At 41.9% G+C, this 15000-nt stretch overlaps 1 protein-coding gene across 1 annotated transcript in view; it reads right to left on the bottom strand.

Moving 5' to 3' along the window:
- The window catches only part of galnt14 (UDP-N-acetyl-alpha-D-galactosamine:polypeptide N-acetylgalactosaminyltransferase 14 (GalNAc-T14)), a 250690-nt gene that overhangs the window by 7133 nt on the left and 228557 nt on the right, over positions 1-15000 (bottom strand). The window contains exon 15 of the mRNA XM_030047809.1: positions 6051-6170. Within this exon, the coding sequence (XP_029903669.1) occupies positions 6051-6170 (120 nt within the window). The remainder of the gene's footprint in view (positions 1-6050; positions 6171-15000) is intronic.

Here is a 15000-nt window from a genome sequence, read left to right as displayed (position 1 = left end):
ATACACTACCTACCACTACTTGTTTTGTATTTTGTTACAAGCACATGATGCCTTACTGTAGCTGTGACTGTCCAAAGGGGGCAAACATGTTGTTACTTCATTTTGTTTTTTGTACTGTGATATTCAAAACACGTTCAAAAATATGTTTGTATGTGTTATTAATGCAAGACGAAGCAGTCAGGACAAAAACTGCAATGTTCAGGGTGGAAATAAAGACTTTTGCACCCTTTTGACTTTTGATTTTATTCTGTTTTAAGGAACTTGAGAACCAGTGTCCACATATTTGGACATGATTTTTCTCTTAAAACTACACCATGTAAAAAGACGACGCTTAGTTTTTATACTTATCAGGGCCCAATAAGCCGAAATAGAATCATGTGCATATCAAACAAGAGCTCGGGTCTGAAGAGGTTAAAATGATGTTTAAAACTTCCAGCCTTGGTGTCTTTGAATAGATGTGTATCTGTCAAATTAAAAGAAATCACCTCATTCCTTTTTTTTCTGGACCCCAGGCCACCCGCTCTAATTGTGCCCCCTAAATGTTTGGCGTGCACGACGGCCCTGCGTGCTTTTATTTAGAAATCAGATGTGTTTAAACATAGGCAGCGTCTCTGCAGAGCTCCACGGGCTGGAGGCTCTTCTCTCTCTCTCTCTGCTCTCTGTATTGTTTCTGTTCTTCTTCCATTGTTCCTCTTGATCTCTCACTTTCCCTCTGTCTCCATCTCTCCTGCACTCCCTCTTTGTCTCTCTCTCTTTTTTCTGTCTTTCTCAATGTCTCTCGCCCGCTGTCCACACTCGCTCTTTTCATTTTCCGTCATGCTCTCTGTTCGTCTCCATTCTGAGTTTGACCTCCTTGTGCACTTCTTCTTTCTCGCTAATTCTCTCTCTCTCTCTCTCTCTCTCTCTCGCTCTCTCTCTCTCCTTGCAGTCGGTGTCTCTCTCTCGTTCAGCTCTCGGCTGTGTTTCTCCAGTGTATCTTGGTTCTAATTAGCTATCATCTCTGTACTTCCTGTCTTCTGACACGTACACACACACACACACACACACACACACACACACACACACACACCACAGGGACATGCAACAGTGCTGTGTATGTGTGTGTGTGTGTATGTGTGTGTGTTTTACAAAGGCCTACTGGGTCCAGATAAATGACAGCAATGTGCTTCACAGGCTCAGCTAACACACACACACACACACACACACACACACACACACACACACACACACGCCCAAAACGAACACAGACAGATGCAAATATACAGGGCTATTGATGCATATTAGACTGTGTGTGTGTGTGTGTGTGTGTGTGTGTGTGTGTGTGTGTGTGTGTGTGTGTGTGTGTTTCTTTTAAACACAGTTAATTTAACAACCATATGATATAGAGTACGCGAATGATTCTCCTGCAGCTATACAGCACCTGTCTGTCTCAGCTGAGTGTGTGTGTGTGTGTGTGTGTGTGTGTGCGGTGTGCACGCTCTTTCTCACTCTCTCTCTCCTCTCTCTCTCTCTCTCTGTGTCTTTCTCCCCTCCCTCTCCCTCAGATCCAGAAAGGCTCTGTTGGCTCTGTAATTACGATCTAATCTCTGCCGCATTAAAGCTGAAATCACAACACGCTGATAAACACACATGTGAAATGTGATTTGAGAGATTAAATAATGATCACAGAGGATGAATCATTTACATGCACACCATATTCCTGTATTTTGATTAGTGACTAGTGAATTTTTTATTTCGGCCATTTTCAACTTGCAGAAATCAAATACACATATAAACAAACAATATCTTATACACATTTTTAAACAGTAAATAATATTTCATTTCCTTTCAGTGGAAAATCAAAACAAATATATGATATATAGAAATAAACACTGACCGAAAAGGTACTTGCTGAAGCCTTAGCTTATTTTGCCTCTCCTTCTTACATTAATAAGCTTTCATTAGCTCACTTAAAATAATAAAATAAAGTAAATGAAAGACACAAAAACAAAATATGTGTATATTATAAATACAGAGGGTCCCAAGGCAGTGCATAAATACACTAGTGTTCATAATTTTGCTTTATATTTACTAATAATAGTATTTTTAAATGTATTATCCGGAATATCCTCAATATTCCGGATGTGCACAAGTCATGTAAACAGACTGAACCAGATTAAGGTCACGTTCCAGTTGGAGGATATTCAGAATCAGACCCCTGGCATGTAAACACCTTAATGAGAAAACGCCCCGAACCGGAATATTCAGTTGCGTCTGCGCATGTTCGATTCACAAGGAATCCCGGGGCGTCTTTGTTGCTATGGTTACTGCAGGCGGGGAGAACGATATGGCAAACAGCAGCAAGAGCCAGGAGACTGCAGTCTGCCTTCAGCTGAGCAAAGACTTCAATTGATAGTTTTCATGTGACGTCACGGTCCATATGGAACGCCCCCTTGGAGGGAAAACAGCACACCTGCCCGCCACCGGCAGGCTTACAACAAGGCAGAAAACACACACTCCTTGAAAATGCCGGACAGTTGTTGCGCAGTCGCGTGCGCAAACCGCCGCGGAGAAAAGCCGGGGTTGTGTTTTTACCGTATTCTGTCCTTTAAAGACAACAAGAGAGGAGAAATCTGTGGATCAGAGCCATCAAAGGCAAGTCGGCCCCCAGGGAGAGCAAACCATGGCAGCCCTCCAAATACACATGTAACGCTACACACTGACGACAGCCTCCCTGAAACTGACTCATGAATTAACGTAAATTAAAATTAATCTGATAGATAGAGTTAGCTAAATTAGTCCTCACCTTTGCTTTCAGAATGAGGAATGCCTTGTACTTTACTTCCCAAACACACTGCAAAAACGCAAAATCTTACCAAGATTATTTGTCTTATTTCAAGTCAAAAATGTCTTATTACTAGTCAAAATATCTCATTACACTTAAAATAAGACATGATCACCTCAGAAGTAACTTGTTTTTAGACAACTGTCTCTTGTTTCAAGTGAAAATTTGCTTGAAACAAGTGAAAATTTGCTTGTTTCATTGGCAAAATTTGTTTCTTGTTTCTAGCTAATTTTCACTTGTTTCAAGTGAATTTTCACTTCATTTTCGCTTCGTTTTTCCCATGGAGTTTGGCGTGAAGAGGCGCACACTTGGCGCTAATTAGGCCCCTGGCGTCTAAAGTAAACGTCGCACGGCTTCGAAAATTATGCCACACGAAAGAGGACGAAAATTCCTACAAAAATATGAAATTAATTTTTAAATTGGAACAAGTTTGTGGCCGCTGTGAAGACTTTTCGACCATTTTGGACCCTGGTGTCCTCTCCTCTGCACTCTGCCCGGTCATGTGACTCACTCTAGGCAACGGACAGTTCCGCAATACACACCCATTATAAACCGTCAGCGGGAGCAGAGAAAACAGTCAAAGTTAAACTGCCATAATTCAAAAATGGTAAAAGATAGCAAAATGGTGTTAATACAAGATTTATAGAGCCAAGTCTTGTGACTCGTTTAAACTTCGAATTGCGTCTGTAACTGAAACGATGTCCGAGCAGCGTTACCTCAAACAGGTGTGGGTTTTTATCGATTACTCCATTGGATTGAATGTGGATTTCTCTGTCTGCCTGCATTTTGGGCTGATCATGACACAGCTGCTCATGTATTAGCGCAGTACTCATGTCACTCACACACTAGGACATCCGGGGCCTTTCAAAATAAAAGCCCAAAACTCTTTCCAACTGAAAGCACAGAAAAATACTATTACAAATGGGAAAAATGGATAAGTTGTCTGCACTTCAATGACACAAACATCATCACGGATCGTGGCGGACCGGCACCGGTGCGAGGGCCGACCAACGCTGCTTGCAGCTTTAATTATTGACTGTTTTTTTTTGTTTTTAATTGTGTCTTGTTGCTTTTAATGTTTCTGTAAAGCACTTTGAATTACCTTGTGTTGAATTGTGCTCTATAAATAAACTTGCCTTGCCTATTGACCCTTATCGGAATAACACGGTGCGGCCTGGGCTGGGATTCGAACCCGAGGCCGCCGCCGTCAGGACTCCCCAAGCCGGTTAGCTGCTTAGTTAGCCACCTGACAGCTTGGTTAAGGTGAGTTAAACATGAGTTAACGTTTGATAAACTAGCAGAGGTTGGTCACGTGACATCATCTCCACTGTCAGTGACGCTGAGATGATCTAAACTGCCCAAACAGAAAAACATGATGGTGACTGTGTACGCTGCTCAGATTAAAGGCACATTACAAGTGAAATCAGCCCCAAAGTGTGAATGTTTTTAAATCCAGGCTGAAAACAGTTCTCATGTGCTCATGGCTGAGCTCTTTCAAAGCTTTTTAGTATTTTAATTTGTTGTCATTTTAAAACAATTCATTATTTTTTTGCTGTGCTCCTGTTTTATGCTCCATTTTAGTCTTTTTTTTCTTTCTTTCTGCCTTTCTATTTCTCTGCACTTTTGTAATCTATTTATTAACTGTAATGATTTTAATTGTTATTTTCTTCTGAATTTTTTTAATTTTTTTTTTATTGTATGGATTTTCTTATTTCCTTTTAAATGTTTGTTTCTGTTCAGTTGTTTGTTGTCACTTTTCTTGTTTTTATGTAAAGCACGTTGAGCTGCCCCGTGGATGAAATGAGCTGCAGAAATAAAACTGCCTTGCCTTGATGTTTATGCTCAACGTGAAACACAGAAATGAACGCATCGGGTTCGCTCTGTCCATGTTTGTGCAGGTTTTTTTTTTTTTTCCAGGAAGCTCACGGATGCAGAGAAGAACCGCCTGTCCTCCTGTGGTGATGCGTTTAATGACCTCCACAAACCACCGCCGTCTACAGCACCGCCTCAGCCTCTGCCTCTGTGTGTGTGTGTGTGTGTGTGTGTGTGTGTGTGTGTGTGTGAGTGTCAGGTCCATGATCACGACCGCCTCAGCCGTCACGACGCTTTTCGTTGTGAGAAGCTTTGGACTCTGCGCTGCCCCCTGGTGGATATACTGCTCAACATCCATGCCAAAGTTAAACATGTGGGCAGCGATGGTGACGTTTGAAATGGAAAGATTTTTTTTTTTTTTTTATAAATGAAATAAATGAACCTTTAGTGTGTAGTGTGCCCTCAGGATACAGATCTTTCCCTCCTTCCTTCCTTCCTTCCTTCCCTCCTTCCTTCCTTCCTTCCTTTTTTTCTGCCTTTCTTCCGTCTCTCTGGCCACTTCATCTTTGTGACCAATCAGCAGTGACTCATAGACTGAAAATAAATAATTAAATAATGACAAGAACAAACACTGATGTGTCACACACACACACACACACATACACACATACACACACACACACACACAGGAGTGAACACACACAGCCTCTTTTTATGTCTGATCATTTCCACTTGAGATGTTTCAGGAATCAAGAATCCAACTGGGATTAACACACACACACACACACACACACACATGCATGTACACACACACACACACACACACACACACACACACACGTTAGCGTGTTTTTTCCATGCCGAGTGAACAGTTGGCGAGGTGTGATGAGCTAATCCTGAGCTACCTCTCGCTCTCCTTTTCCCCGTCTTGCTCTCTCTACCTAATTACCTCTCTCTGTCTCTCGCCCACTCTCTCTCTCTCTCTCTCTCTCCCTCTCTCTCTCTCTCTCCCTCTCTCTCTCTCTCTCAGGTGATTTATTGGATGTCAGGTTGTTCTCTGCTGCAGGGGCTTCTGGGACGCCGTCAAGGTGCCCAGCGGTCAGGTAATGACAAGTGTGTGTGTGTGTGTGTGTGTGTGTGTGTGTGTGTGTGTGTGTGTGTGTGTGTGTATGAGACATTTTTCACACTGCCTGTCCACAAATTCTGTAAAAAACCGCGGGCGTCCACCTGTGTGTGTGTGTGTGTGTGTGTGTGTGCTCATCTTTAGACAAATTTACCTTCAGATTAATTAAGGTTTGGATTAATTTATCACCGCTGCGATATGTAGCGGTGACTTGCCTCCAGCTACACACCACCTGCCTGCCTGAACTCTGCATGTGTGTGTGTGTGTGTGTGTGTGTGTGTGTGTGCGTACCTGCTTGCCGTCGGCCATGTTGCAGGGCAGCAGCAGCACCTGCGAGGCGGGGAAGGTGGTGGACAGGGACAGACAGAGCTGCTGCTGCCGGATCTGCTGGCCGGGAGTGTAAACCCACTCCTGGAGAGAGAGAGAGGGAGAGAGAGAGAGAGAGAGAGAGAGAGAGAGAGAGAGAGAGAGAGAGAGAGAGAGAGAGAGAGAGAGAATTAGATAATATGAATATTGTCATAATGAAATCCATTTTATTTACTCATTTACTTATTAATTACTTATTATTACTTGTATTATTTTATGTATATCATCACTGTTTTGTTACCTGTCTGCCCAAAAATGCTTTGGCAATATTGTAAATAATACAGTCATGCCAATAAAGCTAACTGGATTGAACTGAATTGAATTGAATTGAGAGACGGAGAAACACCACTTCTACCCCATGAGAAGTGTTGTTGTTTGTTTGTTTGTTTGTTTGTTTGTGACCTGGGACTGCACACTAAAAGCACGTCATCCTGTTCGACTGGTGCAAGTCAACCTGGGGGGATTTTTTTCTTTCTTCCTTTCTTTCTTTCTTTTTTTTGTTTTCACTGGTGTGCTGTTTGCCGTCTGAGACATCGCTGCAGGAGTGTCGCCGACGTTTTGGTCCAGTCAGTTTGGTTTGGTGCTGATATGAGTGCACACACACACCCGTCACTCCCCCGGTGGCTCATCGTGTGTCGGGTCCGGCCGAGATATTCGACCGCAGGAACTTTCCCCAGGAACCTTTGGAGGAGCTGTCTGTGTTTCGACTGCAGGGGGAAGATCCAGGGTCAGAATGAGCCTCCTGTGACCTTTGATTTAGCCCCCAAGAAGTCCCTCCCTGCGTTCCAGTACCCATACTACCATACAGCGGTGGAAAAAAGTTTTGGGACACCCCATGCATTTGTGAAATATTGCATTAAGAATCACTCTTAGGTCTTCAAGTGCAATTTCTTTTAGTACACTCACAGCCAAAATACTAAACAAATCCTAAAAAAGCCATTAAACACTTCAAATTGATTGGTTCCATAAAAATACATCAGAAATTTGGAGTATTGGGTCATTTTGGTACCAGTGATGAAGGTCGTTCTTTTTATTAAAAGACACATTTTTTTGTTGCCAAGCTTGGTGTCTATATAAAGCAGCACATCTGAAAGATCTTCAGACACAAAAATGGCTAAAACAAGGAACCTAACGCAGGAAGATAAAGATTAAACTGTCAACAATTTAGTTTGGTTAGTTTTTCTTGTAAGCAATAAACAAAAAATTTGTTTGTATCTGTCTAATGCAGCCACACCTTTTGAAACACAAAAAAGATTTTTCCACAAATATTTCATGATGATATTTGAGATTGTGTAAAATTTTAAGGGTGTCCAAAAACTTTTTTTCCATCACTGTACTATTTAGTATGCCAAGAAAAAAAGAACGAGTATGTCCCAATACATAGTATGTCAGATGCAGTATGCCAAGAGTACCAGGATGTTCTACTACAGTCGGTCAGATTTCGCAGTCTGCATGTCAGCATGCTGCTCTGGCCATTCTGACCCACAATCCTTTGCTCAGCGGACGTTACGTCGCACTGACTGAGCTGCGTGTACAAGCCACGCCCACATACGGAAGACAACACGACACACATCACACAAAACTCGCTCAGTGACAGCAGAAAAGACAGGAAGACAGAAGATCAGAAACATGACAGACGACAGCGCAGTATGAAACAGCACCGGCATTTTGACAACAACATTCAAATGTGGCGCTACGGACGGCGGCGGAAGTGAGCGAGAGGGTCGGAGGTCAGGGACGATGTATGTAGTGTGCATACTACACTACATACTTTGTAAGGGCAGCTGCAGTACATACTAAAAGTAAAAAGTAGAAGTATGAGATTTGGAACGCAGGGCCTGTTTGTGGAGCATAACTATCAAACCCTCAGATGATTTTAGTGTGGAGACGGACGCTCTTAGTTTCATGTCCTCCTCTGCATTTCTCCTCATCACTCTCTCTCTCTCTCTCTCTCTCTCTCACACACACACACACACACACACACACACACTGATCTGTCAACAAGCGGCTTCCATCAGGTGAAGTATCCTGATGCTCGACGTGTAAAACAGCTGCCGTGAACTGGTTTACCAGGATCGCCACGGGTCTTCAGGTCGCCGTGGCAACACAGACAGCCCCTGGAAGAACTGGGTAGTTTGGGGGGAAAACCGGTTATACACACACACTCACACACACACACACACATTCATACACATCAGCAGAGCGAGAGACCATGACAGAGGAAGACAGCCAGACTGGCTATGAAGACACACCATTACCATTACTGTCACACTGCTTCTATTATTTACTATACTCTGTGAGCGTGTGTGTGTGTGTGTGTGTGTGTGTGTGTGTGTGTGTGTGTAAAAACACTCATGTAATTCATAATTCATGAGCGTATGAAGGGTTGTGGAGGGCTGTAGGTAGGTTTTGCCTCTGACTTTATTCTTTTTTGACTGATTTGACCTGCTTATACCACACACACACACACACACACACACACACACACACACACACACACACGCACACACACACACTTGTGCACTCACACACACACGCAGACTGCAAGCAACAAATACTAAGGAGGTCAAGGTTTTGATGTGAGAATGATAAAGACGTGTTAGGAAAGGAAATAAGAAGCGAGGGGAAGGTAGACACACACACACGCACACACACACACACACACACACACACACACACACACACACACACACACAGTATGTGTAACTAGGTCAGGGTTATTATATTAGCTTGCAGGATCCATAGTATATTCAACCTGTGTGTGTGTGTGTGTGTGTGTGTGTGTGTGTGTGTGTGTATACGTGTGTGTGTGTGTGTATGGGTGTGTGTGTGTGTGTGTGTGCCTCCGGGGACAGTCAGCAAAAAGGTCGCGGGAAAGGTCGCGGGAAAGTGAATCACATCTTGACACATCAAGATCACACACGCACACACACACACACACACACACACACAGTAACACATTTTAAATTCAGAAGGTAAACAACACTTGACGATTATTCTGTGTTAATGCGAGATATTAAATGATTAGTAAACACATTTTCTAAGGTTATGACATCACATTAACAGTCTTTACTGCATGTTAACGCACATAAAGGGACATTTAATGACATTTTCTTACGTTTATGTTTTATTCAGCAGATATTACACGACCGGCTGCCATAAACCTGCTAATGGCTGCGTATGAAGCGATTAGCAGGCTCGCTGGGCGTCTGCCGTGCTCAGGATCAGCTCGTTAGCCGGCTCTCTGGATGCTGCAGGCTTTTATTTTGGACGTACTGAGCGGCGGCGGCGGCGGCGGCGGCGGCGGCGGCGGCGGCGGCGGCGGAGGGCGGGCAGCGGTGAACGCGACCCAGCAGGTCACCGGGTGCCTCGCTGAGCCACACGAGCCTTTACACACTCACTAATGATTCAGCTTCAGCCCAGGTGAAGTCAGCACTCCAATTACACACACACACACACACACACACACACACACACACACACACACACACGTGTAAACACCTTTATCTGCACTGCAAAAAGTCAAAATCTAAGTATTTGTCTTATTTCAAGTCAAAATGTCTTATTTCTAGTCAAAATATCTCATTACACTTAAAATAAGACATGATCAGCTCAGAAATAACGTTAATATTAATATATTTAACATTGTCTTTAGACAATTTTCACCTGTTTCAAGTGAAAATTTACTTGAAACAAGTTAAAATTTGCTAGAAACAAGAAACATATTTTGCCAATGGAACAAGCAAATTTTTACTTGTGACACAAGTGAACAAGCAAAAATTTGCTTGTTTCTTGTTTCAAGCTAATTTTAACTTGTTTCAAGTGAATTTTCACTTGAAACAGGTGAAAATTGTCTAAAAACAAGTTACTTCTGAGGTGATCATGTCTTATTTTAAGTGTAATGAGATATTTTGACTAGAAATAAGACATTTTGACTTGAAATAAGACAAATAATCTTGGTAAGATTTGACTTTTTCCAGTGTGTCTTTGTTTTATAAATGTAACACAGGCACATCTCAGCTCTGTGTTTTCTTTTGTTGGATGTCGACGCCTTAATCAGATTACACCTGATTTTACCTTGCAATAATCTACATTTTAACAACCCTTACTCTCATATTCAGCGTTGAAAATCTGCCAGTGGGATGAGATAATCCCACTTGTTTGACTTTTTACTTTTCTGGGAACAAGAATAAATATGTTGAAACAAGGTCTGTCTAAAGATAACAAGTTAACACATGATTAATTTGACTACCATAATGCTATGTAAAGCTAAAAAAATGAACACAAATGAACACTGTATTGAACTTTAACCCTCCTGCTAGCTTCAAATTTTCTAACTTTTTTTCTCAATTGGGTCAGTTTGAGCCGACCAATTTAACCCTCCTGAAAAATATTATAATAAAAATTGTTTCTCAAGTTTGTCTGGTACTTTGTCTGGAGGCACCAATGTTTGTATTTGTATTTGTATTTGTTTTTTTTGGTAAAATAATTCAGATTTGTATATGCATTCGGGTTTGGGCACTGTGACTGTTATTGTCTATTCTTTTGGTGTCGCTCAGTGTTTTATTATATGATATCTGGGTTTATTCTGCTTGTTGTTGAAGGCAGCCAAGGCAGTGTCAGCCTTCACAAGTAAACCCAGATTACAAAGATATTATGTGTATTATTAAAAATACTCAGAGGGGTAACCGGTTTACCAGAAAGCCATCAGTCGTTATTTACAGCATATAACTTTGGATTTGGGTGCATCCCTGGTGTCTTGTTGATGACCTAAATAACCATTTAAAACATTTTGCCAGTTGTTTATCTTTATCTTGTCCTTTCACCATCTTTGGTGTCTGCATCGACGTAAACCTTATAAATAAACTCTACATAAGGGCAGCGTTATTGTAAAACGGTACTGGAAAATCTGTCAACACAACAAAAGTGAGCGATGCCGTCGCTAAGTGGATTTCAATAGATTGGCTGCCCATCAGTCAACAGTGAAAAGGTAAGACTGATTGATTAATGAAGAGTTTATTGTCAGCCAGGGATGAAATTTTTCCTCCATCAACAGCGGCTCCATTTTAATAGAACATAACAAAAAAAAAAAGAAGAAAGTCATGCAATACACTTTCAATATGTGATTAAACGTGATTAAGCCACAAATTACCTCCTGATTAACGCAATATAGAAATTTAATCACTTTGAAACCAGTTGAAACCAGGCAGAATGAGGCAGATCAGCCCAGTGGGATCAAGAAAATGACACTTGATTAAAGAAAATTATGGAAACAAGTTGATTAACATTGGAAACAGATTTTTTTTTTTTTACCCTAATGGATTTTAACAATGAAGATGACACCAATTCACTTATTAAAATGCAGATTTTGTGCAGGTCGGCTCACTGCGTAGCTACATATAGTTATCTATGTATTTACAAAGAAAACTACCTGCGGACTGACTGGTAAACAATCAAAACTGCTATACTGGAGAACCCGAGCCGTGTAAACACTGTAATCCAAATCCTACCTTGGACATGCTGACGGTGTGTGTGTGTGTGTTTGTGTGTGTGAGCGACGGCGTGCACGCTCAGCAGCAGCTTTCACCGCGCGAGGAAAAGGTTAAAGACAAAGTGCAGCTCGGCTCAAATAACACCCGCCGAGCTTTGTAAGCTTTTATTTGGCACGAGGAAAAAGTCGAGTGAGCGGCGTTCATGTCCGTCAGCACCGCCCGCCTTCACGTTCACACACACACACACACACACACACACACACAGACGTTTAACCTGCAACCTCACCCTCAGCGTTAATAATGGACCTGCCCGACATCGCTGACATGCACTACACCTGGGCAAATTGTGTTGAGAATTAGGGTTTGGCTCTGTGGCTGCCAGCTTTATCTTTACACAACTTACGGAAAATGGAGTGGAATAAATGGGATAAACTGAGGCGGCTGCATTGCATTCTGGTCTATGTGCTGTTTCTCCCTGTATGGCTGTTGAACGTCAGTGCAAAATGACGGTAGAAAGAAGACCTCGTTCTTAGATCGTGAAGGACCGACACCAAAACCATGACCACTGACGTAGCGGAGACGGAGCTGAGAGGAACATCACCGACATCTGTTCTTTAACAAGGCCCAAGTACTTCAGGACAGACTTTTCCTTGAATCCCATTGAGATTATCCTGTTGGCGGATGACACCTGAATATATGTTTCAATACATATTTCTGGGCAACACCAGCTGTGTTTACATGGACCGTAATATTCCACTAATAATCTGAATAACAGCCTGATCAGAGTAAAAATGCCTCATGTAACCGGCTCAATCAGAAGAGTCCGGCCTGATCTGAAGGAATTTTCAATCAGGGCATTTGATAATCTGATAATCCGTTTAATAAGAAAATGTTTGCGCCTAATGATCATGTAAACTCTTCCAAAATCTGCTGGTTTTTCTCTGGTTGGAATAAATTTATTCTTTCTGCTCTGTTTGCTCCACATGGTGGGAACATCAGGCCAGGTTTCATTTTTACAGTCTGATGGACGACCTGAAGGGGGCGCCACCACTGGCCAACATGATTTAGCCTGGATTACATTGATATCATATTCATATTTCCAGCTGATTAGACACTTCCCAGCAGGTGGAGCCACTTTGCGCAGGTCAAAAAAAGTTTGATTCTGCATGTAATCGCACATCTTATCAGATCACTGTATTCAGTCTCCATGGAAACAGTTCAGCTGGAATCTCTGATCAGAATGATTTCAATCAGGTTGATGAAATATTGTCCATGTAACCGCGGATGGTGACAGAGAATACCTCCTGTTTTTTTTTTAATGACATCCTTCATCCTTCATCTTCATCCTCCTGTTTTCACTGCAAATTACAATCTGGCTGTGGGATGAGATAATCCCACGTGTTTCCAATGCTAATCTACTTGATTTAGGAATTTTCTTGAATCAGGTGTCATTGTCTTGATCCCACTGGGCTGATCTGCCTCATTCTGGCTTGTTTCTACACGTTTATTCTTGTTCCCAGATTTAAAAAAAAAAAAAAAAAAACAACAACCTTGAAACAAGTGAAGCTGCACTGGAAACAAGTGGGATTATCTCATCCCACTGGCAGATTTTTTTTTTTTACCTAGTTTAAAGAAAAACAGGATTTGTAGCACTGAAGGTGAGCCTTGTGAAGATGGTGATTTGTTGCGGGGAGGATTTGAACCAGCGACCCTGCAGCTCCTGCCTGCAGGCGTCTCGGCTGCTGACACGTTCCTTCTCTCTGCAGCGGCTTGTTAGAGCGGATCACAGCCTCGACACTGGTCTAAACATGGAATAATGAGAATCCTACGGGTATTAATTATGGTGGAGAAAAGGCAGAGCGCGCATGCACACACACACACACACACACACACACACACACACACACACACACACACACACACACACACACACACACACACAGATAGAGACACACAGATCCACTTCGTTGTGTGTTGCTTTGCTTTATGTAAAAACGAGCCCAGTGCAAGCACGTCCAACACGCACACACACCAACACACACACACGTGCACGAAGAGATAGGCTCCCTTAAACACACACACACACACATGCATATACGTGCATGTGCACACACACACAACCACTCGCTTCCACACACACACACACACACACAGACAACCTCCTTTTTGTATGTTACTGAGCTTATCTCGTTGAAAAATTTGCACATGCAAGCGGGCCTCACACACACACACACACACACGCTATAACCTTATTATATCTTGTTCTGTCTTAGTTTGACGACACTCTCCTCTCTTCTAATATGAATCTTATTTACATTTACTAATGACCAATCAGAGGGAGCTGTAGGTGTGTGTGTGTGGAAGCGTGTGTGTGTGTGTGGGCGCTGGGGGAAGGGCCACTACAGGTGAAGATCATTTTCTCCGTTCAGGGTTCATTTTACACCGAATATGAACCCAACCACTGTTTCATATTTTGACATTTATTTTGTTAGAACATGATTATTCAAATTAGCTCATATTCTGTGCACAATGTGCTCATTTGCATACCAGTTAGAACAAAGTGCATTTTTCCCGTTTCATTCCGATGAATAACAGAACAGTTGGTAATTTACAGAATGCCTTGTATTTTCTGATTAATCATTTAGAAAAAAATTGAGCATGTGGTGCAAATGTCTCTTTTTTTTCCCCCCATTTCTTGCATTGTTTTCTCCAATGAAAATAAAAAAAAAAAAAACATCCATTGAACAGAAATGTTAAATTCCAAAATAACCTCTTCATAAATAAATAAATAAATAAATAAATAAAGTAAAGCAGCAGGGGGTCAGATGTGGTTGCTGTGTCTAAGTGTTTTGCATGCAGGAAATATGTGCTTTTGAGGATTATTTTGTACTTGTTTACTGGATGGATATTCAGAAAAAAAACCTTAAATATCAAGCGTTTGTCGTTGCTCTGGATGATGTTTTACCGAAATTGCCTTTTCACATCTGTATGCTGTATTGTTGACTCAAGTGTCTTATGCTGCAAAAGCAAAATTCAACCTTTAGTTGGTCAGTCTGTTTATTCTGCCCTGTTTCAACATATCTGCGCCTTTTCTTTGCCCCCGACAGAAAAAGACTTACAAATTAACCTTGGATGCACAGGTCAAAGGTCGAGGCAGGAGCTAATATGACAAGAGGAAAAAAAAAAACATTATGGAGAATGTTTAAATTTAACTCTGTGTTTATTACTGAGGTTGTAGTTTGCAGAGGTCTGCTACTGGACTACATTATACTGAGAGGTGTTTCCAATTTTTTGTCCTCCGTATTTATATACAATGAGAGGGGACAGAATAGTGGAAACAGCTGTCAGTAAAGTGCAGCACTAACTATGAGCTCAATGCCAAA

Source organism: Myripristis murdjan, chromosome 24 (assembly GCF_902150065.1).
Source record: "Myripristis murdjan chromosome 24, fMyrMur1.1, whole genome shotgun sequence".
NCBI lineage: Eukaryota > Metazoa > Chordata > Actinopteri > Holocentriformes > Holocentridae > Myripristis > Myripristis murdjan.
The sequence above is the reverse complement of the archived record's forward strand: the minus strand, read 5'-3'. Positions and strand labels throughout refer to the sequence as shown.